The sequence below is a fragment of the Pristiophorus japonicus genome, chromosome 21, assembly GCF_044704955.1.
Source record: "Pristiophorus japonicus isolate sPriJap1 chromosome 21, sPriJap1.hap1, whole genome shotgun sequence".
Taxonomy (NCBI): Eukaryota; Metazoa; Chordata; class Chondrichthyes; family Pristiophoridae; genus Pristiophorus; species Pristiophorus japonicus.
The window spans coordinates 27690327-27716871 of NC_091997.1; the positions used below are offsets into that span (position 1 = coordinate 27690327).

At 48.8% G+C, this 26545-nt stretch overlaps 1 protein-coding gene across 1 annotated transcript in view; it reads left to right on the forward strand.

Moving 5' to 3' along the window:
- fam171a2a (family with sequence similarity 171 member A2a) overlaps window positions 1-26326 on the forward strand; it is a 353443-nt gene extending 327117 nt beyond the window's left edge. The window contains exons 7-8 of the mRNA XM_070864504.1: window positions 13035-13158; window positions 18584-26326. Of these exons, the coding sequence (XP_070720605.1) occupies window positions 13035-13158; window positions 18584-20147 (1688 nt within the window). The 3' untranslated portion in view covers window positions 20148-26326. The remainder of the gene's footprint in view (window positions 1-13034; window positions 13159-18583) is intronic.
- Window positions 26327-26545: the final 219 nt, after the last annotated feature.

Here is a 26545-nt window from a genome sequence, read left to right on the forward strand (position 1 = left end):
TTTTCGCACAGCAAGCTCCCACACACAGCAATGTGATAATGACCAGATAATCTGTTTTTAGTGAAGTTGGTTGAGGGATAAATATTGGTCAGGACTGCCCTGCTCTTCAAAATATCGCCATCGGATCTTTTATGTCCACCTGAGGGAGCAGACGGGGCCTCAGTTTAAGATCGCATCTGAAAGACGGCACCTCCAACAGTGCAGCACTCCGTCAGTACTGCAGCCTAGATTTTGTGCTCAAGTCTCAGGAATGGGGCTTGATCTACCAACCTTATCACCCTGAGAGGTGAGAGTGCTACCCACTGAGCCATGGCTGTCACTGTGCCAAGTAAATGTCACGGCATCACATACTGCAAGTATTTCCGACAATCCGGTAGTTTCATGGTCACCATTACTGATACCAGCTTTTTATTTCCAGATTTATTGAATTAACTGAATTTAAATTCCCCCAGCTGCCGTAGTGGGTTTTGAACTCGCGTCTCTGGATCATTAGTCCAGGCCTCTGGATTACTAGGGGCTGAAATTATCCCTTTTTTAAGGGCCGTTACCGCCTCTTTGGGGCGGTAAGGCCTTTCCGCCCAGTTTGAGCGGCCTCAACAACGATCGTGATATTGCCCTCCTAATTTCTGCAGACGCAAAGCATTACCGCCCCACCTCCCCGACATCTGCGCCGCTCGTCCGCGCACGGTGATAAAGACGTCATCGCCGTGCGCACCGCCTGGTCACCGCCCCGGGAGAGACATTGCCCCGGAATCGTCCACCGACCGCTTGTCAGTGCCCACGACAGCTTCGCGAGGCGGGAAGCTGCCGGTGGCTGGGTGGTGTGGCCGCCCATAAGGGGGGGGCGGAGGATGGGGGCGCTGAGGCCGCCATTTTGTTTTCATTGTCGGCCGGTTGGGAGGAACGTTGCTATGCGTCAGCGAGACGCGACACGTCTACATTGCACTGACGACGTCACTGCCGCCCTCCTGATGCAACCCCCCTGCCCCCACACCGCCTGAAACAGGAGGCGGTGACAAAGTGCCGAATTTTCCACCTCCTTTTTTTTCCAATCATCCCACTGGGTGGTGATAATTCGACCAATTCGAATGATCCTCCCCAAACGGGACGGAGGGCAATTTCCAGCCCCTAGTCCAGTAACATAACTACTATGTTACCGTACCCCTGTGTGCACACATACGCCATCAGCAGCTTGTAACTGAGAGGAGATTGTGTGATGAGTGGGATGTGAGAAGAAGGATTAGGACTGAGCATACCATCATTAGCAACACTTTCAACCTCACTGGTCCACACGGCCTCAGTGACGGCCCCTCCAATTATCTCCAGCATCGTCTCCTCCAGCTCAGTGAGGTTCTGAAGTCGCGTTTCTCCTCCGCCTGTCTGTTGCCACTCATACCCGTTGTGTGCCACCTTGGCCTGCAGGAGAAAGGGAAGTGTGTCAGCGAGTGTCAAGCAATGTGTTTGGGTGATGTGCCTGTCATGGTTGAATAGCCGGCATGTGTGCAAGGTGTGAGATGTGGGTGTGAGGATTACCGCAATGGTAAGTGTGTGAGGGTGAGGTGGAGCTATGATCGTGAGGTATGAGTGGAGATTGTTGGTAGGTGAGTGATGGGAGTGTGGTGCATTGAGCGGTGTGTGAGGCTCATGGGGCAGCTGGTGGGATATGGCATTGGAAGATGTATTCACTCACCTCGCCCCTCACGTGAGGTCATTAAACTTCTGCGACACTGGATCCAGGTCCTGGGGGGCGACACACTGACAGCTTCTGCCCCTCTCCTCCCATTGCCTTCTGATGTGCTGCCTGGAAGGCCTCCTGCCCCACCCCCCTGCAGGTAGGGGACCTGACGCTGCCTGTGCACTCCCAAGACCAAGGCCTCCAGTGCTGCATCTGAGAATCGCCTTGCCATCTATCTTCCCTGCATGCAGAGTGACAATGAGGTGCTTCTGCAACATAGCACCTCCCCTTGCAGCAGTGCAAAGAGCCGAGGCAAAATGTTTTTGGCCAGTAGACTGCACCCGATATTTGCTCCCTCTAGAGGGCTAAGCCAACCAGCAGCGCGTTTAACGCTGAACTCAACGCTCCAATAAATGAGCAGGCAGCACAAATTTTGCATGCAGCCTGCACCACTTGGAACGGGCGGGTGCAGATCACACTCCCTGCGCCCGCTTTTCAGCTTAATTGAATTTGTGGGACACTGATTCTACCCTCCCCTTTAATTCTGTTTTTTGATTATCTTAAATTCTTGTCCTCTCGTTATTATTTCACTAACAATGCACCGCAGTTTACCTTATAATTCTTCTTAACCTTACTGAATTACATATTGAAAAGCCTGGCTGACATACAACAGGGTATGGCATATTATACAAAACACATGCAGTGCAATTCTAGAGTGCGCTACATTACGTGGAATGTAAATCTACAACACTAAAGATTTATGTACTTCAGACCAGTAAGAATTTATCACGGGCTGTTGTTCTTGCCATATGTGGAGTCCAGAACAAGGAGGCACAATCCTAAAATTAAAGCTAGGTCATTTAGGTGTGACGTCAGGAAACATTTCCTCATACAAAGGGCAGTGGAAATCTCAAACTCTTTCCGCCTAACCCCCCCACCCCCCCCCCGCCCCCCCAAAAGCTGTTCAGACTGGGGGAGAGAGTCCAGTTGAAAATTTCAAAATGGAGATTGATAGTTTTTTGTTAGGCAAGGGTACTGAGGGGTACGGTACCAAGGCGGGTAAATGGAGTTGCGATACAGATCAGCCATGATCTAATTGAATGGGGGAAACAGGCTCGAAGGGCTGAATGGCCTATGTTCCTATGTTGCCCAATCATTGGCGAAAACTCGAATTGACGAGTGAAGGTCAGTGTGGAAGTGTAAAGACAGCACGTTCTATTCTGAATCCATCCTACCGACTGCTATGAAAAATAAAGAGAGCGAAATTGCCCTTTTTTTATAAGCCAATTAAGCGCCTCCGGGTAAATGCTCCACTTCCGCCCCCATTGTGAACGACTTCCGGTCTGCCTGACAGTTTTCGCCCGGGGGAGGGGGGCGCTACTGCCTCCTGGGTAATTGCCCGGGAGGTTGCGGAGACACTGGCGTGGAGCACCGCGGCCCGTGGGGGGTAATTGTCCCGCGGGCTGGCGCGAGCGGATGTCGGCCCGACTACGGTGACCCCAGCGTGACCCGGGCCGCCGTCGTGCAGCCCAGCATTCCTTCCTTGGGTGCCGGGCTGCTTGTCCCGGTCACACGCTGCCCTGGCGGCTTATTGATGGCCATCAGAGGCCATGCAGAGTGCGCACCAGTCCCTATCCTTTCATCCAAGGGGCGGAGCGTTGATGTGTGTTAGCGCTACGTGGAGCATTCGCGTAGCCATGACCATTTCGCCCCAGTACTCCCGGAGATAGCGCTCCGCTTCCTTTCGGAGGCAGTAAGGGCAATTCTGCATCGGGGGTGGGACTTCCGCTCCAGGCGCTAGACACAGATTCTACACCCACCGACGTCGTGAAGGACAGAGCATACCGGACTTCGTTGCGGACCTCCGACGTTTGGCCAGCCTCTGTAAGTTCACAGACGCCTGCAGTGGGGAGATGTTAAGGGACTTCTTTATTGAGGGCATCGGTCATGCGGGGATTTTCTGAAAGTTAATTGAGACCAAGACTTGACTTTGGAAGCGGCGGTGTTGATGGCTCAGACTTTCATGGCGGGGGAGGAGGAAACCAAAATAATATACGCGCGCAATTCTGCCTCCAATGCAGCGGGGGATCAGGGAATCAAAATCATAAATGCGACTCAGAGCCCCGCAGGCAGGCACGGGCAGTTCGACACACCCCAGGCAGCAATAGACCCCAGAGTAGGTTTTCAATAGAGACAATGGTAGGCTGAACGGACATTTACGCCATCACAGTGGACAATGCGGTCCGGGATGGGGCCATTGACACCCACTAACGGGGCACTCAAGAGCAGTCAAAGGGACAATCAGCGAGGAATGCCGGGTCATAGCTCCTTTGTTCACAGCAATGGGAATCTCAGCTCATGCTGGAGGTGTGGAGGCAAACACTCTGCCAGGAGTTGCAGGTTTCAACAACTTGTCTGCAGAAATTGCAACCTCAGTGGCCATTTAGCGCGAATGTGCAGGAAGCCTGTAACCAGGCTAATTTACGAGGCGGATGGACAAGAAGAGGGTTCTGTGAGGCAGGATGACTCTTGGGGCAAATCAATGGACGCTGAAGTTCAGCGGGTTCATGTGGCAAACATTCGCAGCTCATATACCAAAACGCCACCAATGATGATGAAGGTTTTATTCAACGGCATCCCTGTATGCATGGAGCTGGACATGGGGGCCAGCCAGTCACTCATGAGCGCCCAACAATTTGAAAAGCTATGGCCACGCAAAGCCAGTGGACCCAAACTAGAACGCATTGAGACACAACTACGGACGTGTACCAAAGAAATCATTCCAGTACTAGGCAGTGCAATGTTGGCGGTCACACACAATGGATCAGTGGACCGGCTGCCGCTCTGGATTGTCCCAGGCAATAGTTCCGCACTATTGGGGAGGAGCTGGTTAGCTGAGATGAACTGGAAATGGGGGAATGTGCACGCAATGTCATCTGTGGAGCGAAGTTCATGCTCACAAGTCCTACAACAATTTGAGTGACTATTGCAACCTGGCGTCGGGACATTCAAAGGTACCAAAGTAGTGATACGCATCATCCCAGACGCCAGACCAGTGCACCACAAAGCCAGAGCGGTGCCGTATGTGATGCGGGAGAAAATTGAGAGTGCATTGGACCATTTGCTGAGAGAGGGCATCATTTCGCCCGTTGAATTCAGCGACTGGGCGAGCTCCATCGTTCCCATCCTAAAAGCAGATGGTTCTGTCAGGATCTGTGGCGACTACAAGGCCATTATCAATCGGATGTCCCTACAAGACCAATACCCACTCCCGAGAGCAGAGGATCTTTTCGCCACGCTGGCAGGCGGCAAGCTGTTTACCAAGTTGGATCTCACTTCAGCCTACATGACCCAAGAACTGGCCGACAAATCTAAACTACTGACTACCATCACTACGCACAAGGGACTGTTCATTTACAACAAGTGCCCGTTTGGCATTCGATCAGCGGCCGTGATTTTTCAAAGAAACATGGAAAGCCTGCTCAAATCCATCCCTTGAACAATTGTATTTCAGGACGACATCCGCATCACGGGTCGTGACACCGAGGAACACCTCCTCAACCTGGAGAAGGTGCTACGCCGACTGGACCGGGTAGGCCTGCGACTCAAGAAGTCCAAATGTATGTTTTTGGCTCCTGATGTTGAGTTCATGGGCAGGAGGGTTGCTGCAGATGGGATTCGGCCCACCGAATCCAAAACAGAGGCGATTCGACGAGCGCCCAGGCCCGGCAACACATCGGAGTTGCGTTCATTTCTGGGACTCTTGAACTATTTCGGGAACTTTCTGCCAAACTTAAGCACGTTGTTGGAGTCGCTTCATGTGTTCCTGCATAAGGGTTGTGATTGGTTTTGGGGAGTCTGTCAAGAACGGTGCTTTCGATCGGGCGCGGAACCTACTTTGTTCAAATAAGTTATTGACCCTGTACGACCCCTGTAAGAAATTGGTTCTGACATGTGATGCATCGTCCTATGGGGTTGGGTGCGTGTTGCAGCAGAGTAATGCTGAGGGCCAACTACAACCTGTGGCTTATGCTTCCAGGTCACGCTCTCAAGCAGAACGGGGATATGGGATGGTTGAGAAGGAGGCACTCGCATGTGTCTATGGTGTAAAAAAAATGCATCAGTACCTCTTTGGCAGGCGGTTCGAATTAGAAACGGACCACAAGCCGTTAACACCCCTGTTGTCAGACAGCAAGGCCGTCAATGCCAACGCGTCAGCTCGCATACAGCGATGGGCTCTCACGCTCGCTGCTTATGACTACTCCATCTGGCACCGAAAATTGCGCTGACGCGCTCGGCAGGCTTCCACTGGCCACCACTGAGGGGGCAGCGGAGCAAAGCGCTGAGATGGTCATGGCTGTTGATGCCTTTGACAGCGCAGGCTCTCCCATCACAGCCCGCCAGATCAAAATCTGGACAAACAGAGATCCCCTCCTATCTCTGATTAAGAAATGTGTCCTGACTGGGGGTTAGGCACCCGCACACGGAGCATGCCCTGAGGAGGTCAGACCATTTCACAGGCGGATGGATGAGCTCTCCATCCGAGCCAACTGCCTACTATGGGGCAGCCGGGTAGTCATGCCCCAGAGGGGCAGGGAGGCATTCATCAGGGAACTCCACAGCGAGCATCCACGCATCGTGCTGATGAAGGCCATTGCCTGGTCACATGTTTGGTGGCTGGGAATTGATTCAGACTGGAACACTGTGTTCGCAGGTGCACAACGTGTGCCTAGCTGGGTAATGCTCCCAGGGAGGCCCCGCTCAGCCCGTGGCCCTGGCCCACCAGGCCATGGTCACGTATTAACATAGACTACACGGGCCCGTTCATGGGAAAAATGTTTCTCATTATGGTAGATACGCACTCGAAATGGATCGAGTGCATCAGTTTGAATTCGTGCACGACATCCACCACTGTGGAGAGTCTACAGCGGTCTTTGAAACCCACGGCGTGCCGGACATCCTTGTTAGCGATAATGGCCCATATTTCACGAGTTACAAATTCTGGGAGTTCATGTCAGGCAATGGCATCAACCATGTCAGGACAGCATCGTTCAAGCCGGCCTCCAATGGCCAGGCGGAACGTGTGGTCCAAATCATTAAACAAGGCATGCTCAGGATTCAAGGACCCTCCCTTCAATGCTGCCTATCGCACCTCCTGCTGGCCTATAGGTCCCAACCGCACTCGCTCATGGGGGTCCCGCCGCTGAGCTACTTATGAAACGAATAGTCAAGACTCGGTTGTCCCTCATTCACCCAGTCCTGACCGACATAGTTGAGGGCAAGAGCCAGTCACAAAACAAGTACCATGACCCAAATTCAAGGGGGAGATGATAGAAATAACTGACCCCGTATTTGTCCTCAATCACGCAGTGGGGCCCAAATGGCTTGAGGGCACTGTAATAGACAAAGAGGGGAACAGGGTCATCGTGGTTAAACTTAACAATGGGCAGATATGCCGTAAGCATCTGGACCAAGTAAAAAAAAAGGTTCACCAGATACACTGAGGAACCCGAGGAAGATCATGAGATGATGCTCACATCACCGCCAGTGAACGAGCAACAAGAACATTCAGCAGCATGCACAGTCCCGGCAGTCAGCCCGGACAAGCCGGAATCACCACAGGTGACAGACACTCATGCCAAGGCTCAACAACCAGAGCCCAAACTGCGGTGCTCCACGCGGGAGCGTAGATCACCTGAAAGACTTAACCTATGATCCCAATAAGACTTTGAGGGGGGAGGGAGGTGATGTCACGTATGTAACCTCTATGTAACACCACTGCAATACTATATATACTTAAGCAATGCACACCTTGACCATAGGGGCTGAACTTGTGGGAGACACTCCTTACCTGGTCATCCAGGTATATAAAGGGAGGTCCCACGCAGGGTCATCACTCCTGGGTCCTGTGAATAAAGGTTCAGGTCATAGAGTGACCTTGTCCATAGAATGTGCCTCATGTGGGTTTTGTGCCATTGAGTAAGGACATTACACTACCTACATTACAACAGTGACTACACTTCAAAAAGTACTTCATTGGCTGTGAAGCGCTTTGGGACATCCTGAGGTTGTGAAAGACGCTATATAAATACAAATCTTTCTACCTATTGTGTATTGTGTTGGTAAACAAACAGAAAAGACATTGCCAAGCAAGAAGCTGCCGCTTCAAACAAATCTATATTACTCTTTCTTAAAGTTTTACTTTAATTAGTTTGATCTATATATTTTTTTTTTTAAACCTCAATATTGTTGTATTCGTCAAGCTGCCATATGCCATAAATATGGAAGCCAGACGAACATCTCTTTGTCCCACAACTGCGTGGCCTCTGTAGGAATGCCTCATTTCAACTTCTTCAACTAAACCAATTAAATATGTTGAACTCCATATGCCTACATGAGTAAACCCAGATGGTGTGTGGGTGTGACATTGAAGATTAGAGAAGTGGTTGACGATTTATGACCAAGGCTGCTGGATGCAGTGTGTTTGAGCATCTGATCTGTCTTCAGCCTTAGTTTCATATTGTAGTTTTAAATCCATTATTACACTCCGAACTGTGAAGGGGAGGGGGTGAGAAAAATATGGAACAATCCATCTGTTGGTGATGTGAATGATTGAATGCCGAACATATTTCAAAAGGGAATTGGATATATACTTCGAAAAGGGACTAGATATGCAGGGCTATGGGGGCAGAGCAGGCGTGTGAGACTTATCAGGCTGGATTTTAGGCTTTGCTGTTTGCCTGGGGCGAAAACGGAGGTGGGGCGGGAAAGTTAGCGGCCGGGAATAGTTTGCGCCTCAGTAGGTAAGTTTGGGCACCTGGGCCCTGCGTCAGGTGGCGCAGCGCTAAGGGAGGCGTTATACACCTCTCGTGGCGCGAGGATGGGAAACTTCCGAGCTAAAGAGCCGGGCCGGGAGTGCTCCAAGAGAGGCTTGGAGGGGGGAACCTTAAAATAAAACACAAAACGTTCCCAAAACATTGCCCACGCCACCACAACACAACACTCACACTAACTTTTGGAGTATTTACCTCCCTCTGTGCCTCCGGCTATGCTGGACCACTCTGATTTCCCAGGTGGTCATTACAGGCGCACTTCCGGGCGGACGGATCAGGCAAAAGTCAAAACTTCTGCCGGTGTCACCACCAGGGGCGTTGCATACCCGGCACAGCCCTTCCGCCGCAAAACCCGACCGGAGGATCGTGACGGGATGCTGGAGACCTGACCGCCGCCGTTCACACCGCTCCCCGGCGAAACCCGGAGTGCAAAGGACTGGTAAATCCAACCCATTGAATAGCTCTTTCAGAGATCCAGCACAGGCACAATGGGCCAAATGGCCCTCTTTCATGCTGTGAGATTCTGTGATTCTACATTTGAATCATTACTAACTCTATGCCGTTGTTAAACCCAGACAAAAGAATGTCAATTGTAATTTGCAGACCATTCTCACCTCATTAATTTAAAATTCGGTGCTAATCATTATTTATTGTGAATTTTGCAGCTATTAAGGCAAATGGTAGCTTGAACATAAGAACATAAGAAATGGGAGCAGGACTAGGTCATACGGCCCCTCGAGCCTGCTCCACCATTTAATAAGATCATGGCCGATCATTGACCTCAACTCCACTTTCCCAACTGATCTCCATATCCCTTGATTCCCTTAGACTCCAAAAATCGATCTATCTTAGCCTTGAATATACTCAGAGACTCAGCATCCACAGCCCTCTGGGGCAGAGAATTCCAAAGATTCACAACCCTCTGAGTGAAGAAATACCTCCACATCTCTGTCTTAAATGGCCGACCCCCTTATCTTGAGACTTATGATCCCCCCATAGTTCTAGACACTCCAGCCAAGGAAACAACCTCTTCGCATCTACCCTGTCAATCCCCTTCAGTATTGAGGCTGAAACTCCTTTGCATGAAGCATTCCCAGGTCAGGTGTAGCACTCGCCTAGGAAAATTCCTCCTACAGTTAATCTTTAATGTATCTTCGTCCTATCCTCGGAAGGCTCTGATTGGCATATCCATTTTCCACACAAACTATCGAGAGTGAGACAGGCTCTCTAATGGTGAGTTAGAATTGCCCTATTGGCGAATGAAACATAGAAACATAGAAAATAGGTGCAGGAGTAGGCCATTCGGCCCTTCGAGCCTGCACCACCATTTAATATGATCATGGCTGATCATGCAACTTCAAGGAGTGGCGAGAGAATGTAGAGGGACGTGATCGGGGCCCTGGAGAGGCGTGAGTTCGGGGGCCAGAAGGGCCGAGGGCCCAGGGGCAGCACGGGCCAGCCCACACTGCGATATGTGCACGCACTAGGTCCGTGCAGCAGAGCTGGTCTCCAGTCGTCCTGGTTAACCCTTGCCACAGGACCAAGACTGAGCTCTGTCAAGCCCGTGTGGTGGCTGGTGTGCAACGGCCACCACACGTTAAAAAAGTCCACGCACAGGCATCTTCCACCCTTCAACATGTAGTTCTGGATCTGGAATATTAGGTCCTTCATTGAAACACCTGTGAACTCATCCCTTTTAGGCGTGGAAGCAAGTCATCCTCGGTACAAGGGGCTGCCTACGACGAAGATGATGATGAGTTTTCTGCTGTGAACTCACACCCACCATGAACTGAGTTGAAACCGCCCGAACCAAACATATGATACATAGGATCCTAATAGCCAGAGAAATCCCATCAGTAATGGGCTGAATTTGAACAGCGAGGCGTTTGCCAAGGATATTTCACAGGAATTGAAGTATTCATTTCTTCTTGCCTGTGTTCCCTATCTTACTGTTCCAATTCATAGAATCCTAGACCACAGGAGACCATTCGGCCCAACATGCCTGTGTGGTTCTTTGAAGGAGGCTTCAATCAGTCCCACTCCCCTGATCTTTCCCCATAGCCCAGAACTTTCTTCCATTTCAAGTATTTATCCAATTTCCTTTTGAAGTTGTTATTGAATTTGCGTCGACCTCCCTTTCAGGCAGTGCGTTCGAGATCATAACCGCTCTCCAGTAAATGTTTCCCCCCTTATGCCATCTATGGTTCTATTGCCAATCACCTCAAATCTGTGTCCTCTGGTTCCTGACCCTTCTGCAACTGTAAACAGTTTCTCATTATTTACTCGATCAAAACCCTTTGTGATTATGAACACCTCTATCAAATCGCACCTTAACCTTCTCTGCTCCAAGAAGAACAATCCCAGTTTCTCCAGTCTCGCCACGTAACTGAAGGCTTTCATCCCTGGTACTATTCTGTTGTGATAATTAAACCGAATCAGCATATTGTGGGCTGGTTAGTTTAATACAGTCTCTTTGGGGTCAGTACCCTTGGAGTCGGGTTGGGAAATATCAACCAAGGTTTAATATTAATGAGACCCTGGAAGTCCAATTCTTGCAAGTAATAATTATTCTTGTGGCTCAGTGGGTAGCGCACTCGCTTCTGAGTCATAAGGTTGTGGGTTCAAATCCCACTCCAGTGACTTGAGCACATAAATCTAGGCTGACACTCCAGTGCAGTGCTGAGGGAGTGCTGCACTGTCAGAGGTGCCGTCTTTTGAATGAGACGTTAAACCGAGGCCCCGTCTGCTCTCTCAGGTGGATGTAAAAGATCCCACGGCACTATTTCGAAGAAGAGCAGGGGAGTTAGCCCCGGTGTCCTGGAGCCAATATTTATCCCTCAATCAGCATAACAAAAACAGTTTATCTGGTCGATGCTGTTTGTGGGAGCTTGCTGTGCGCAAGTTGGTTGCCGCTTTTCCCACATTACAACAGTACTTCATTGATTGTAAAGTGGTCATGAAAGGCGCTATATAAATGCAAGTCTTTTTGATTATGAATGAATTCTTGGACCAGATTTTCTGCACGGTCTCTTGAGTGGGATTACTATAGCACATTCTCAGCAACATTGCTGTTTAAATGCTACTAACACATTATTAGTCACTCGCAGGGGCTGAGAGGCCTTGAATTTTGCCCCAGTTTCCTGCTGAAATCCCTCTTCCACATTTGGCTCGTGTGAGCCTCACAGCTGCAGAATTGAACGGGATTCCATTGCTGGAAACACACCCCGTAACTCTGGAAAAACTGACTGTGGCCATCCAGGAATCTGGCTTCACGTGTTGTTTGGACTCAAGAGGATTTTTTTTTAAGAATTACAATGGGAATGTGGATGCTCTGCTTATAACGGAGAATCGGGTCTCGAGGACAAGTCCTGACTGACCCCAAGGGCTGGAATCTCCTCTTCGCAATACATATTCTCACACCAGCACCGAGAATGCTTTGTTTTATTCCGTCAACTAAATTTGTTCAAAAAAAAACTTCTAACTAAGTAGAAAAATTCCAGGCTAGACGACATTCCATCTTAATTCTGGTGGTGCGCTGTGCATTTACTGGGGGGGAAAGTGATGTGTATGGTAGAATTTCCTTCTATAAATAATATCTTGGCAAACTACGATGTCTACTATATTGTATATCCTACAGAACCTTATGATTAATGGAGCACAATGTACTAAATGCAAACATTTAAGGCAGGCTTGTGCTAGCTGGGGATAAAAAAAACTGAGGGATTTGGAAGTATTTTTGGATGCAGTACCATTTAAAAAAAGTCTTGCCCCCATCCCACATACCCCGTACCCTTAGGGTGAATAATACAGGTTGAATCTCCCTTATCCGGCAACCTCGGGACCTGGCCTGTGCCGAATAAGCGATTTTGCCAGATAAAGGGAGGTCAGCCCGAGGGCGGGAGTGGTGGGGGTGGGGGAGGGATGGCGGGGGGAGGAGGTCGATGCTCTGGGCGGGCTGAGTGTCGGCGGGCCCCAAAGTCGGGGTTAGAGGTCAGCCACGGTCTGCGCATGCGCCCCTGGCCACCAGAATCATGCCGGACGAGGGGTGGTGCCGGATAAAGGAGTTCCGGATAAGGGAAGTCCAACCTTTAGTTTTAAACACTAGCTTGTGGTTAACTAGTAAAGTACAAAAGTTAATGATTAGGAAATTAAGAGTAAGGGGGGAAAGTGGGCAGAACTTTTTCATCCAAAGGTTATTCGAGTGCAGAATAAGTTCCACAGAATGTCATTGAAGAAGACATCATGAGTGGGCTCAGACTATTATGTCTTCCTGGAGAAAGAAGGGATGGCGAGAAAGTGGGTAGGTGGGATTTTTCCATCAAAAACAGATAGGTTTGTTTTCCCAGATAGTCCTTCCCTGTTACTTAAAAAGTTCACCCTCTAACAGGTGCTAATAAACAGGGGCACGCGGAACATGTTCAAAGGCTGACGTTCAACAATGTGGCTGTTTATGTCTTCTTCCGACACACTGACTTGCTTTTGAAGTTTATTAGCTCGTAACTCACATCTTCACTCTTTGTTTGCAGCTGCAGTCAACCCATCGCGATTTGGAGACATCACGACCTACCACACCATATTTCTGCTAACCATTCTTGGAGCTATGGCTCTGCTGGTTCTCGTTCTCCTGTGTTTGCTTCTCTATTACTGCAGGTAAACCCCTGAAATATTGTTTTCTTTACAACAACAACAACTTGTATTTATATAGCGCCTTTAACGTAGTGAAACGTCCCAAGGCGCTTCACAGCAGTATTACGAGACCAAAATTTGACACACAAGGAGAAATTAGAGCAGGTGACCAAAAGCTTGGTCAAAGGGGTTTTAAGGAATGTCTTGAAGGAGGAAAGAGAGGTAGAGAGGCGGAGAGGTTTAGGGAGGGAGTTCCAGAGCTTGGGGCCCAGGCAACAGAAAGCACGGCCACCGGTGGTTGAGCGATTATAATCAGGGATGCTCAGGAGGGCAGAATTAGAGGAGCGCAGACATCTCGGGGGGGTGGGGGGGGGGGGAGCTGGAGGGGATTACAGAGATAGGGAGGGGCAAGGAGATGGAGGTATTTGAAAATAAGGATGAGAATTTTGAAATCGAGGCGTTGCTTAACCGGGAGCCAATGTAGGTCAACGAGCACAGGGGTAATTGGTGAGGACATGGGCAGCCAATATATTAGTCAATGTATTATTTATTTCCTCCTCTCTTTCAGTCTTCACTCCCATTATTCCCCCCTTCAAGGATTACTTGCTCAATAGATCACTAACATAGGATCATAGAACGGTTACAGCACAGAAGGAGGCCATTCGGCCCGTCGAGCCCGTGCCGGCTCTCTGCAACAGCACTTCAGCTAGTCCCACTCCCCCGCCCTTTCCCCGTAGCCCTGCAAATGTTTTTCCTTCAGGCACTTATCCAATTCCCTTTTTCAATTGAGTCTGTCTGCACCACCCTCTCAGGCAGCGCATTCCAGATCCTAACCACTCGCTGGATGAAAAAGTTTTTCCTCATGTCGTCTCTGGTTTTTCTGCCAATCACCTTAAATCTGTGTCCTCTGGTTCTCGACCCTTCCGCCAATGGGAGCAGTTTCTATCTGTGATTTTGAACACCTCTATCAAATCTCCTCTCAACCTTCTCTAAGGTGAACAACCCCAGCTTCTCCGGTCTATCCTCGTAACTGAAGTCCCTCATCCCTGATAAATGGTATTGAGGGTGCACTTGGATTTGAACCAGGGATCTTCTGATCTGTGGTCAACTGCTCTACTACTGAGGTATCATCATCATCATAGGCGGTCCCTTTGCTTCCACACCAAAAAGGGATGAGTTCACAGGTGTTTCAATGAAAGACCTGATATTCCAGATCCCGAACTACATGTTGAAGGGTGGAAGATGCCTGTGTGGATTTTTTTAACGTGTGGTGGCCGTTGCACACCAGCCACCACATGGGCTTGACAGAGCTAGGTCTTGGTCCAGTGGCAAGGGTTAACCAAGACGACTGGAGTTCTGCTGCACGGACGTAGTGCGCACACATATCGCAGTGTGGGCTGGCCCGTGTTGCCCCTGGGTCCTCGCCTCTTCTGGGCCCCGAACTCTCGCATCTCCTGGGTCCCGATCACATTGCTCCACGATCACTCGCCGCTCCTGCGCCCCAACCTCACCTCTCCTGCTGTGCCTGCCCACGCTCCAATCAGCAACCAGGAGGGTAGGACATTCTGGGCCAAAGATTGACTCCATGACAATCGCTGGCCCTCTGATCGACCATCAGGACCTTTAAGCACAGGAACAAATCTTGTTGGGAGTAAAAGGGGAAGTTGCTATTTTCTTCTCCTCCTCCCCCCTTGCCATCCCCTCAGTAAGGAATCCCCTCCCTCAGCTCAGAACTCCAGCTGCGAGACGACCCAGTACACCTGACTGAGGCACAACAACCCAAATGTGCAGCCAGCCAACTGAGTCTGGTTAAAGCTTCTATAGTCCTTTCTACTAGGGGGATCAAGGGGTATGGCGAGAAAGCAGGAATGGGGTACTGAAGTTGCATGTTCAGCCATGAACTCATTGAATAGCGGTGCAGGCTAGAAGGGCTGAATGGCCTACTCCTGCACCTATTTTCTATGTTTCTATGTTTTCTATGTAAAGCTGCATGCGACAATTAACTGCGGGGGCCGAATTAAGCTTGTAGTCCTTGACTATTACATTTTACAAGTGGCTACTTTATCGGTAACCGTGTGAAGGTTTTTTTTACGGCAAATGGTCACTCCAAGCTCTAGGTGCCAAAAGTTCCAAATTCTTGATTTACTGTGCTGTATACCTGGAAAAGTCCAGGGTCCTAAACAGGGCTTAATAATTCTGAGACTTGGTCCACATCATTTTATTTCAGCAAACACAGAAAACATTTCTTCATAAAGCTTTGAGAATGTGCAAAGCCATAGATGCAGAGCTGATTGAGTTGTTTAAAAGGGAGGTAGATACTTGAGAAGTAAAATTATTAAGAAATATGGAGAAAGAGTGGGATATTAAGGAGATAAAATGGCAGATCAGGCTGCAGTAGCCTAATCCTGGTCATATTTTCGAACTTCATTCAAGATTTGAGCATCACACATCCATCATTTCATAGATGGAAGGTTTCACAATTATCATTAAAAATTGTGAATCCATTCAATATATGTTTCTTGAACAGATCTCACTTGACAGTGTCAGCTGTGGCTCAGTAGGCAGTACATTTGCCTCTGAGTTAGAAGGTTATGGGTTCAAGTCCCACTCCAGGGACTTGAGCACAAAAATCTAGGCTGACACTACAGTGCAGTGTTGAGGGAGTGTTGCACTGTCGGAGGTTGTCGTCTTTCGGATGAGACGTTAAACTGAAGCCCTATCCGCTCTCTCGGATGGATGTAAAAGATCCCGTGGCATTATTTCGAAGGAGACACAGGGGAGTTATCCCTTGTGTCCTGCCCAATATTTATCCCTCAATCATTATCACAAAAAAAGCAGGTTATCTGGTCATTATCACATTGCTGTTTGTGGGAGCTTGCTGTGCGCAAATTAGCTGCCGCACTTCCTACATTACAATAGTAACTACACTCCAAAAGTACTGTCCTTTGAGACATCTGGCTGCCGTGAAAGGCGCTATATAAATGCAAGTCTTTCTTTGCCTGGCCTTCCTTCAAGAGCCTTGTTTAAAATTATCTCTTCTGCTGCACTTTGGGTCTCCCCTCATGGGCCCATCCGCCTCTTCCCTGCCCCGCCCCCACTCCCATTCCATTCCCTGGTCGGCATCGTCTGCTGCCCTTTGTAAAGCTGTCTGAAACATTCTTCTACATGAGGGGTGCAGTGTGATTTATTGGATTCCAAGCGTATGATTGCAGGGTGCTTTTTAACCATAGCGGTGCCACAAGCAAGCAAAGGACGGATTAACGTTGAGCTTGAAGTATAGCATTTGTTGTTGTTTCATTAAGACCCCTGAGTAAACAGCCAATGCCTCCAACATCTCTAAACCTTGAGCTGTGCGGCCTGTAAACAAGGTTGTGCAGCACAGGTTTTAGCTATAGCTAGCTGAGGTGCTTTAAACTAGATTGCCTTTACTGCTACTTGAGAGAATCATTAAAAAAAACTGTAGCTGTTAGTTCACTAACAGAACATTACAAGCACGGAGAATTCCCTGAGGATTGCTAGCAATGGACACACACCAGTAGATGGGGTCTGAAACCAGAGTATTGGATCGCTCTGCTGGTAGCTCGGGCTCCACCTGCTGGCAGTTAGTGCTCACTGCAGCGATGGGGGATTGAACAATAGAATTTACCATCAAAACATAATGGGGTGGAAATTCGGTTGGAGGCTAATTAGTGCGCTAATGGAGGCGGGGTGGTAAATTTTGCGCCGGGAAATGGTTTGCGTCTGCAGCCACAAAATTCACCAGCTGGGCCTTGAGTGTGGGGCGGGCGCTATGGGAGGCGGCCCACACTTGTCTTAGTTCGCTAGGCCGGCTGAGCAAGTGAAAATCCCGAGCTCGAGCCAACCTCGGAGCGCCCTAAGAAAGGCTTCCCTGGGGAAAAAAAAAATCGACAAAGACAAACACCATAAACATTCCCAATACCTCGCTCACCCCACATAAACATAAATTGCCAAAAAAAAACACTTACCTCAGGTAGACATTCCTTCCCTCACCACGGCCGGTACAGCTCGGACCGCCCACTTTCCCAGGCGGTCACACCAGGGGGCGCGGTACGGGGCACGACGGTTCCCCCAGAAAACAAATTTCAGAGCGGTGTCGCCACCAGGGGGCGTTGCACACCGGCTCGCCTCTCCCGGGAGGTACTGCTCCGCGCCCCCCCCCACCCCGCAAATCCAGTGCCGAATGTCCCAGTGGGGCGCTGGAAATCAATTCCGTCGCCACTACCGCACCTCTGGGGCACGAGCCCAGGCGCCAACAGACGGAATTTCCACCCCAAAGAGCGATTTTCTTAAACCAGGACACTGTCAGAGAGCTTTTCTTCTCAGTCTTGCAAAAGCGTGAGTGTGCTGCCCATGATTTTTCTGTTGAGGGAGAATTATGGGCCTCAAGGACGGCTGGTGTGGAAAGGATGAGCTCCCTGCAGAGGTTTTGGGTGAAGACATGTCCTGTATTCTGCAGACTATTGGCACACGCAAGTGTACAACTGATGACCATGGCGAGGGTCAGTAGGCTGTCCAGCTATGAAGGGGCGAGCCCAAATTATGTTCCCACCCGATGTATACGTGCACTTTACAGCAAAGGTCACTGGACCGTGATCAGGAGTTGGGAGAATTGCTGCTTTGTATTCTCCCTCCTTTGCCCCCTCCCCGCTCCCTCTCTGCCCCCACCCCTTCCCTCCCATGCCCCCTCCCCGCTCCCCTCTCCGCCCCCTCCCCGCTCCCCTCTCCGCCCCCTCCCCTCTCCCCTCTCCGCCCCCTCCCCTCTCCGCCCCCTCCCCTCTCCCTCTCCACCCCGCCCTCCCCTCGCCCCTCTCTGCCCCTTCGTCCAAGGGGCTAAAGCCAGTTGCAACACCCCCAGCAATGGAACTGTAGCGTAGTGGTTATGATACTGGACGAGTAATCTGCAGACATGAGTTCAAATCCCACCATGGCAGCTGGGGAATTTAAATTCAATTAAATAAATTGGGAATTTTTTTTTAAAAAGCTAGTATCAGTAATGTTGATTAAAAACCCATCTGGTTCACTCATGACCTTTAGGGAAGAAAATCTGCCGTCCTTACCCGGTCTGGCCTATATGTGACTCCAGAACCACACAATGTAGTTGACTCCTAACTGCCCTCTGCAAGCCACTCGAGGGCAATTAGGGACGGGCAACAATTGCTGGCGACGCCCACATCCTGTGAACAAATTTTTAAAAACTGCTCTCCTGGCTGAACTCAAACTCAGCAGTTTGAGCAGTAAAATTCAAAACAATTGGAAATATATTTTTCATAATATGGTTATTTTTCAAATCCCTGTATTAAGTTCTGAGTTTGAAATGTATGATCTGCAACATGCTTGAAAGTCCTTACCTTGGTCTGATATTTTAAATGTGGATGTGCAGCGATTTCAAGCTTGTAGTATTTTTATTAATATAATTTTTGTTTAACAGGAGACGATGCCTAAAACCACGCCAACAGCACCGGAAATTACAGATCGCTTCCACTTTAGACAGCTCCAAGAAGGACCAGGCCACCTCAATGTCGCACATCAACTTGATCAGTACCAGCCACCTGGAATCAGTGTCCTCCAACGGCGATATGGATGTCCACACACCCATACTCAAATCCGCCTTCAGCACATCCCGAGAGTTTGAGAGTTCTCGAGAAGAGTTCTTCAAGCAGATTCCATACAGGGATTCGGGCCAAAAGCTGAGGCACATCAGCAAGGCATCCACCGACACGCTGGCTCATCGAGGGGGTTCGAAGGAAGACTACCACAGGACGGTGGAGAGCTTTCAGTTGAAAGTTGCGAGGTCCATGGATGCGTCTGGAGAGCTGGAACCACCTTTAATGGATGACTACAGGCGGAGCTATAGTTCAATGGTCTCGCAACAGCCGATGGATGAAAAGGGCAGAGAAGCTCATGCCCGACGCAAATTGGCTGAGAGTAAACTTTGTGCGAATGATCCGCCCTCGCCTCCACCATTGCCGCCACCATTTGAATCTCTCGTCGGCCACAAACTGGATAATAAGCCTTCAGAATACATGATGTCCCAGTCTGTCGATCACCTGGCCAGGCCTACAACATTGTCCCAGCCGGGTCAGCTGATCTTCTGCGGTTCCATCGACCACATGAAGGACAGCATGTACAGAAATGTAATGCCGACTTTGGTCATACCTGCCCATTATATGGGATTGACTTCCGATTACCCTTGCATGGACCAGTCGACGGGCGTCCCGACGGAACAGTTGGAGATGAAGGGGGTTCAGATGGGTGTGCCCATGTCCCACCAGCACGGACCTCAGCCGTATCAACATCAGCAAATGCAGCAGCCGACCCCACAATCGGATGATGGAGAAGGTAAAGGGTGGGGCCCCCACTCCTCTTCCATGAGCGGTCCGATGGCAGTATTACTGAACGAGTCAGCCATGGCACAGATGAATGGGGAACTGCAAGCGCTCACCGAAAAGAAGTTCCTGGAGCTGGGCGTCAAGCCTCAACACCCCAGAGCATGGTTCGTGTCGCTCGATGGGCGTTCCAACGCTCACGTCCGGCACTCCTACATTGACTTGCAGACGGGGGAAAGGATCGGAAGCAACGACGCGAGCTTGGACTCCGGCGTGGACGTGAACGAGACGAAGCCCGGCAAAAAAGCGAAGGAGGACCGAGACAGGCACGTGCCCGGGAACGTGGCCTACAGCAAGCTGGTTTACATGGATGACACCGAGCAAAGCAGCAGCGAAAGCAGAACTGCCGTCTGTTCGCCAGAGGACAACTCCCTCACCCCTCTGCTGGAGGAGTCCTCCGAACACAGGGAGACAATCCACCGGCGAGATCGCAGCAGAGGCAACAGCATGAGGAGCAGCACCAGCGAGACCCGCAGAGATTCGGCCACCAGCCCGGAGGAGGAGATGCAAGACCAGTCGGAGGGGGCGGACGACCAAGGCGAAAACAAAAAGAGCCCCTGGCAGAAGCGCGAGGAGAGGCCTCTGATGGTTTTCAACCTGAAGTGAACAGCGTACGTTTTCCCCTTCCCTTCCCGCTTCCCCACGCCCCACCCCGCAAGACCTTGAAGAAAATCTTCGCAAAGTGTTTGAAACACGCATCAACATCCCGACAGAAAATTTGAGCACAAACAAAAACATAGAAACGACTTGAAGTCAGACGCAACAACATCTGGTGGCCTAAAGATTTCCTCAAGAGAAAACACCTTGAACGAGGGAAGAGATGGAAGGCAGCAAATTAGTTCTCCCAGAATTTGTGCATCTTTTTTTTTAAACAAAGCTGAACAAAAATGGTTAAGAGAGAGAGAAAATAATCCGTGACAAAACTGCACGTCTTCTGTAAGGGCAGTTGGAACATGAATTAGTGTTGTCTTTTGAACTTTAATACTGAGTTTTTGTAAAAAAAAAATTATGATGTCGGTGTGACTCCAACCCGCACAATAAACTCAGTGACTGTTTTTCCTGAGGAAGATAAAAAGACTATATATAAAGGTTAGGTCCTTTTGTTACTTTAATTGGAACAACCCTACCAAAAGGATCAATAATTTTACATGTCATGACTTTTTTGAATTGGAGCTTTTTTGGAAAGTAGTTTTTTGTTTTTTTTTCCTTTTTTTTTGTGTGTGTGTGTATTGTACTTTCCTTAACTTGACCCGAAATCTCTCCCAGTAGCAGACCAAATAGAATCTGGTCCAGTACTCTCCAAGTGCCTTCTTTATGTCCCAAGTTGTGCAAAAAGAAGGTGGAAGCGATACTTTGTCGGTACTGATGTAACGTGGCGGGTGACAACGAAGAGCCTAAAATTAGGAAGTCGGAATTTATACATATTTTGTAAGTGTGACGTTGAATATGTGCAGAAACAGCTTAAGAAACGTAGCCCGCAGCAATTTACCACTGTGATTTGTGCTAGGCTGCAGCCCAACCTGCCAAGTAGGAGAGATAACCACAATTTATTCACACATGTTTTATATTTAAATATATTAGTTGCGTCAAAAATTAATTGTTCAATTAATATATATTTTTTTTAAGTGACCAGTAGCCTGATGCCTGCAGGGATTGGCTGGCACATTAATGAGGCATCTTGTACAATGTCTTGTGTAAATCAGCAAATTTACATAACGACTTGTGCCGATTGCAGCAGGAGTCTAAACAGAGGTACAAGTCGAGCAACTTTATCAGTGCGTCTGTTACTAGGGATCGACCTGTCCATGTAGTGTGTAGGACGGGCCCGATTTACCAGAACCATAGGCTTGTATTTTCAGCCCCTTCTGCCTGAAGATTGGAAAGTGGGCGGAGAGGTGAGCAGTCAGCGTTCCACAAATAGTGGGCCTACCGCCCCCATCGCTATGGCAATGTTCGCCAGGGGCCGACAGCGAGGCAGTCCCCGGATTCTGGTGGTAGGGTCCATTTCCAACCAAGGACGGGTCCAATGATGGGATCACACCCGCCATTTCCTCGACTGAGCCACCTGGAGGGAGAGCAGTACCAGCTGGTGGGCATGGCCAAAAATCATAAAATCACAGAAATATACAGCACAGCAGGAGGCCATTTCGGCCCATCGTGTTGCGCCGGCCGACAAAGAGCTATCCCGCCTAATCCCACTTTCCAGCTCGTAGTCTGTAACCCTGTAGGTTACGGCACTTCAAGGGACTATCCAAGTACTTTTATAATGTGGTGAGGGTTTCTGCCTCTACCACCCTTTCAGGCAGTGAGTTCCAGACCCGCACCACCCTCTGGGGGAAGAAATTTCCCCTCAAATCCTCTCTAAACCTCCTCCCAATGACTTTAAGTCTCTGTCCCCTGGTTGTTGACCCATGATCCCAAAGGTGAGTTCCTATTTCTAATCATGGGGCCAGAATGAGCAAGAGTGCTCCTCTACCAGGGCCCCACAAATTCTGCCTGTGCTGCAGCCGTTTCCCCCCCACTCCCCCTCTCCCCCCCCCCCCCGCCGTTAATGGGGCTCGGCCCCCAAAATGGCCCAAGCCTCTCACGTCAACTATCAAGCACCCAGCTAGCACAATCCACCATCAGTCACTGGAAGGCTCCTGAGGGGGAAATACACCTCAATGACTGTAAGTAAGCAATTGCTTTTCCATTGTACTGTCAGTCCATGTCAAGTGAATGGGCAGGATTTTAGGCTTTTCTGTTTTCGGGGTGAAGACGGAAGCAGAGCGGGAAAGTTAGCAGCCGGAAATAGTTTGCGCCACAGTATGTAAGTTTGGGCACCTGGGGCCTGCGTCAGGTGGTGCAGCGCTAAGGGAGGTGTTGTACACCTCTCGCGGCACAAGGATGGAAAACTCCCGAGCTAAAGAGCCAGGCCGGGAGCGCTCCAAGAGAGGCCTGGTGGGGGAGGGGGGGGCCTAAAAAAACAGCAAAACATTCCTAAAACACTGCCCACGCCACCACAACACAAATCGCACAATGATTTACAACAAAAAACACTCGCACTTAGCTTTACAGCACATTACCTCCCTCTGCGGCGCCGGCATGGTGGGGCCGCACTGATTTCCCAGGCGGTCATTGCGGGCTCACTTCCGGGCGGACGGATCGGGCAAGAGTCAAAACTCCCGCCGGTGTCGCAACCAGAGGCGTTGTACACCCGGCGCAGCTCTCCCCGGCCGTGCTGCTCCGCGCGGCCGCAAAACCCGACCAGAGGATCGCGGCAGGGCGCTGGAGACCTCACCGCCGTTCACACCGCTCCGGGGCGAAACCCGGAGCGCGAAGGACCGGGAAATCCAGCCCAATATCTTTGCCATAAAACTTGTCAGGAAATCAAAGTGAAATAAATGTTGAGATACTTTTATCACTGTTATAGTTTCATAGATAATATGAACTTTATATCCTACTGAAGGTGACTCTCTGATCTGTGGTATAAACATAATAAAGTATTTAATTTGGGCCCTCCAAGCAAGTATTCACTTGACAGGATTTTATAAATGTAAATGAACACACTCGTTACAATAGTTTTGACATCTTCGGTTTCTTTTTATAAAAAGAAAGACTTGCATTTATATAGCGCCTTTCGCGACCACTGGATGTCCCAAAACGCTTTACAGCCAATGAAGTACTTTTGGAGTGCAGTCACTGTTGTAATGTGGGAAACAAATGATCAAACATTGTCCTGTTGAGTAACTGGGTGCAGCGTATTCGCACACACTGGCTTTTGATCTGATAGGCGTAGCATCGAAACCCGGCAGAGGCACATGGGGTGCAAGTCTCCTTTATCTGCCGACTGTGTCGACACCCCCCCTGCAATGAGTCCAGGAACTCTTTACCAGCAGCTTGAAAATGCTGCCCCTCTGCACAGAACTCACACTGATTGGACCCAAGTTGAAAGGCCATAAGAATGATTGGGTGGGAAATGGAATTGCCATGTTAGCGTTGCGGCTTATTGTTGGAATCAAGTACAGACTTTACTCTGTATCTGACCTTGCTGTACCTAACCTGGGGTGGAGATAGCAGTGCAAAAAATGGTGAAGAACGATGCCAAGTTCTCATTTCTACATACCCAGTGAGTTCTTTGTAACCTGACTTTGAACATCCTTCAATGGCCCAATCCAGCCCTCGACAGTTCTCGGACTCTTCACATAACTGGAAAAGCTTTTGCCATTACTTCCACAGTTGTTTACGATCCTCTTTACCACTCGCCTTTCAACTGATCCAATAGCAGCCTTTGTTTTCTTTAGTTGTTCCTTGTACTCAACTCTGTTTAGTTGAGTGCCTTTCAATTATAGAAACATTTCTGTTTACATCTTATTTGTCTTTGTACATAATCAGTCAGCCACTTTGGCTTTTTCTTATTACAGCACTGTATTGGAAAGATATGAGCAGAATACTACTTTATGAAATATTCACTAATTTACATCTAGCTAAAGTTTTATATATTTCTATTGAAAAGAACTATCCTAAATGTATACTCCCATTCTAAGAGAGGAGATTTTGACCGACCTACTGAGCTCTAACAGGATGTTGAGTGGATGAATGACAAACGACTTTGATTCAGCTTCGAATGCCAATCTGGAAACATCCCATGTGATCCGAAGTAAACCAAGCCTGTTCTTCTTGCGATGCAGAAACTCATTAATAAAAGTATTAACGAAGACTAGAATTTAAATATTATGTTCAGGTATTTAGCAAGCATCAGGTACCCAGTCCCAATATTGATCGTACCTCTGGACCAATCACTTATCCAGGGAAACGCAAATGAAACCAAAAAAAAAAATTGGATTTGACTTGGACCCAGTCTAACCTGCATTTTAATTCATACTCCGAACAGGGTTTTGAATTGAAGCCCAACCTACATTACTGCTTTCCCCGCTCCTGCTGACGTTACAAACATATGGAAAATGACCGAACAGCAAAAGGCCGACTGGTCTCTGTCTCACACAGTGGAGATAATTTGAGCATCGCAATACAGACACATCCCACCACTGCCGGAAGATGTGTCTCCTCCTAGGATTCCAACAAAGTAACGTGAAGCAGAAGAGGGGACAGCAGCAAGTTTAGGTTGGGCCTCAAGTCAAATCGGTTTACAGTCAGTGCCAAGAAAAGGGAATTGGCTCAAACTAAACGAGGGAAAGTCAACATCGATGTAGTGTAACTTGATTTTAATTAACTTTAAATGTTAAAACAAATCACTTTACAGGTGGATTTAATAAGCTAGCAGTAAGTCTAGTATTATATTCCACATCTTTTATCCAATAGCTTTTTTACACCGTAACATGTTTTATTTTATCCCAATGATCCTCCCTAGATCTCCGATGGGCAACAGGGAAGTGTTGCTATCTACTTCTGTCCGGGTATCATTTTTTTTTAGACACTTCGGATGCATTGAGATTGTCATTATTTGCATTACTCAAGATTATTTGGCACTGAGCAATGATCACAGACCATATTTGATCTGTAACACAATGTTGACCAGTGGCGAGGCTGTGCTGCCTGCTTACAGACCCGATAGACAAGGGCATGGTTCATGGAATCAGCCCTTTAGTTTTACAGCCGTAGTTCGAACCTGTACGCCCCCCACATCTGGGGTGAAACATCGCAAAATCACCCCGTTATAACCCAGAGTAGGCCAGAAGGATTTTATGGAATGTATTTTTTTTTTCCTCCTCTGTTGCAAAGTCTGTTGTAATGTATGCACCTGCAAGCATGCTCACAGGTTTGTGGAGCTGTTCCGGCCAAGGTGGCCATTAACCGGTCCAGGCAGCGGGCGGTCGAGGGGATCGTTCAGCCAGACTGCCTGTCTCTCTTCCGCGGCTACGTTCGCGCCCGGGTGTCCCTGGAGACGGAGCGCACGGTGTCCACCGGTACGCTCGCGGCCTTCCACGAGAGGCGGGCACCATGAGGGACTGGAGTGCATCACCATCCCCGGGAACAGAATTATAATTTGATTTGGCAAAGTTCCCAGTTCATTTTCTAAATTTGTGGCTTCTCGTGCCCTTACCAAAAGAGGGCACTTGATTCAAATTTATGCTCCAAATAGTTGTGGAGCTGTTCCACTGCGAGTGGCTTAGCCGGTCACGTGATGTTCACAAGACTCAATAAAACCCCAGCCAGTTGAGTTCAGGTTCTCCACGATGAGGCGTGCAGTTGTGAACCTGGCGGATGAACTGGTGGGGTTCAGTTTGATTGTTAAACCTTTGTTAATAAACCAACTAGTTCTTTATCGCAAATGCGTCGCTGTGAATTCTTCAGCAAAGAACCCATGAAGCAGATACACTGCACCTGTTAATTAAAGTGCCCACCTTTCCTGTTAATGCACATATTAAACTATGTAATTTTAGGCTCCAGACTTTTAAGGGTTATTAGTATTGTAGTTGTGGACGTGTTCATTTTTTTAAACCTGATAGCTGTCTTGTGCCATCAGTTCAGACCATTGAGTTGTTTCAGATGCTATGCCACAACTGAGGTAAGATGATTGAGCTGGACTATTTCTTGCTGGGCGTACTGTACGTGTGGCTACATTTTAAACTGATTATTAGTGCTAGTGACCTCGCTGTCTATTGTTTGACTTGGCCATGTTTTTTTCCTAAATGAGGTGGTCTTAAACAGAGATGTGTGCTTGGTATCCAGTTTGCTCTGATCTTTTCAAAGAGAACATGGTCAAAATTCTGTGCAATCTTTTTTGCTTGTTCCTAAAGTAAAGTTGTTAATACAAAGCTTATTAAAAACATTTGACAAATGAATCCAGCTTCTCTGCCTTATTGCACTGGTTTTAAAATGTAATGTGTTGCAAAATCGTGTTTATCAATCTCAACATAAGATCAACATTTCTGGAGCTGACTCTTTTCTCCCTCCCCCCCCCCCACCCTCACAATAGACCAATCAATGCAAAAGAAAAAATAAAGACATGCATTTATATAGCCCCTTTCACGACCACCGGACGTCTCAAAGCGCGTTACAGC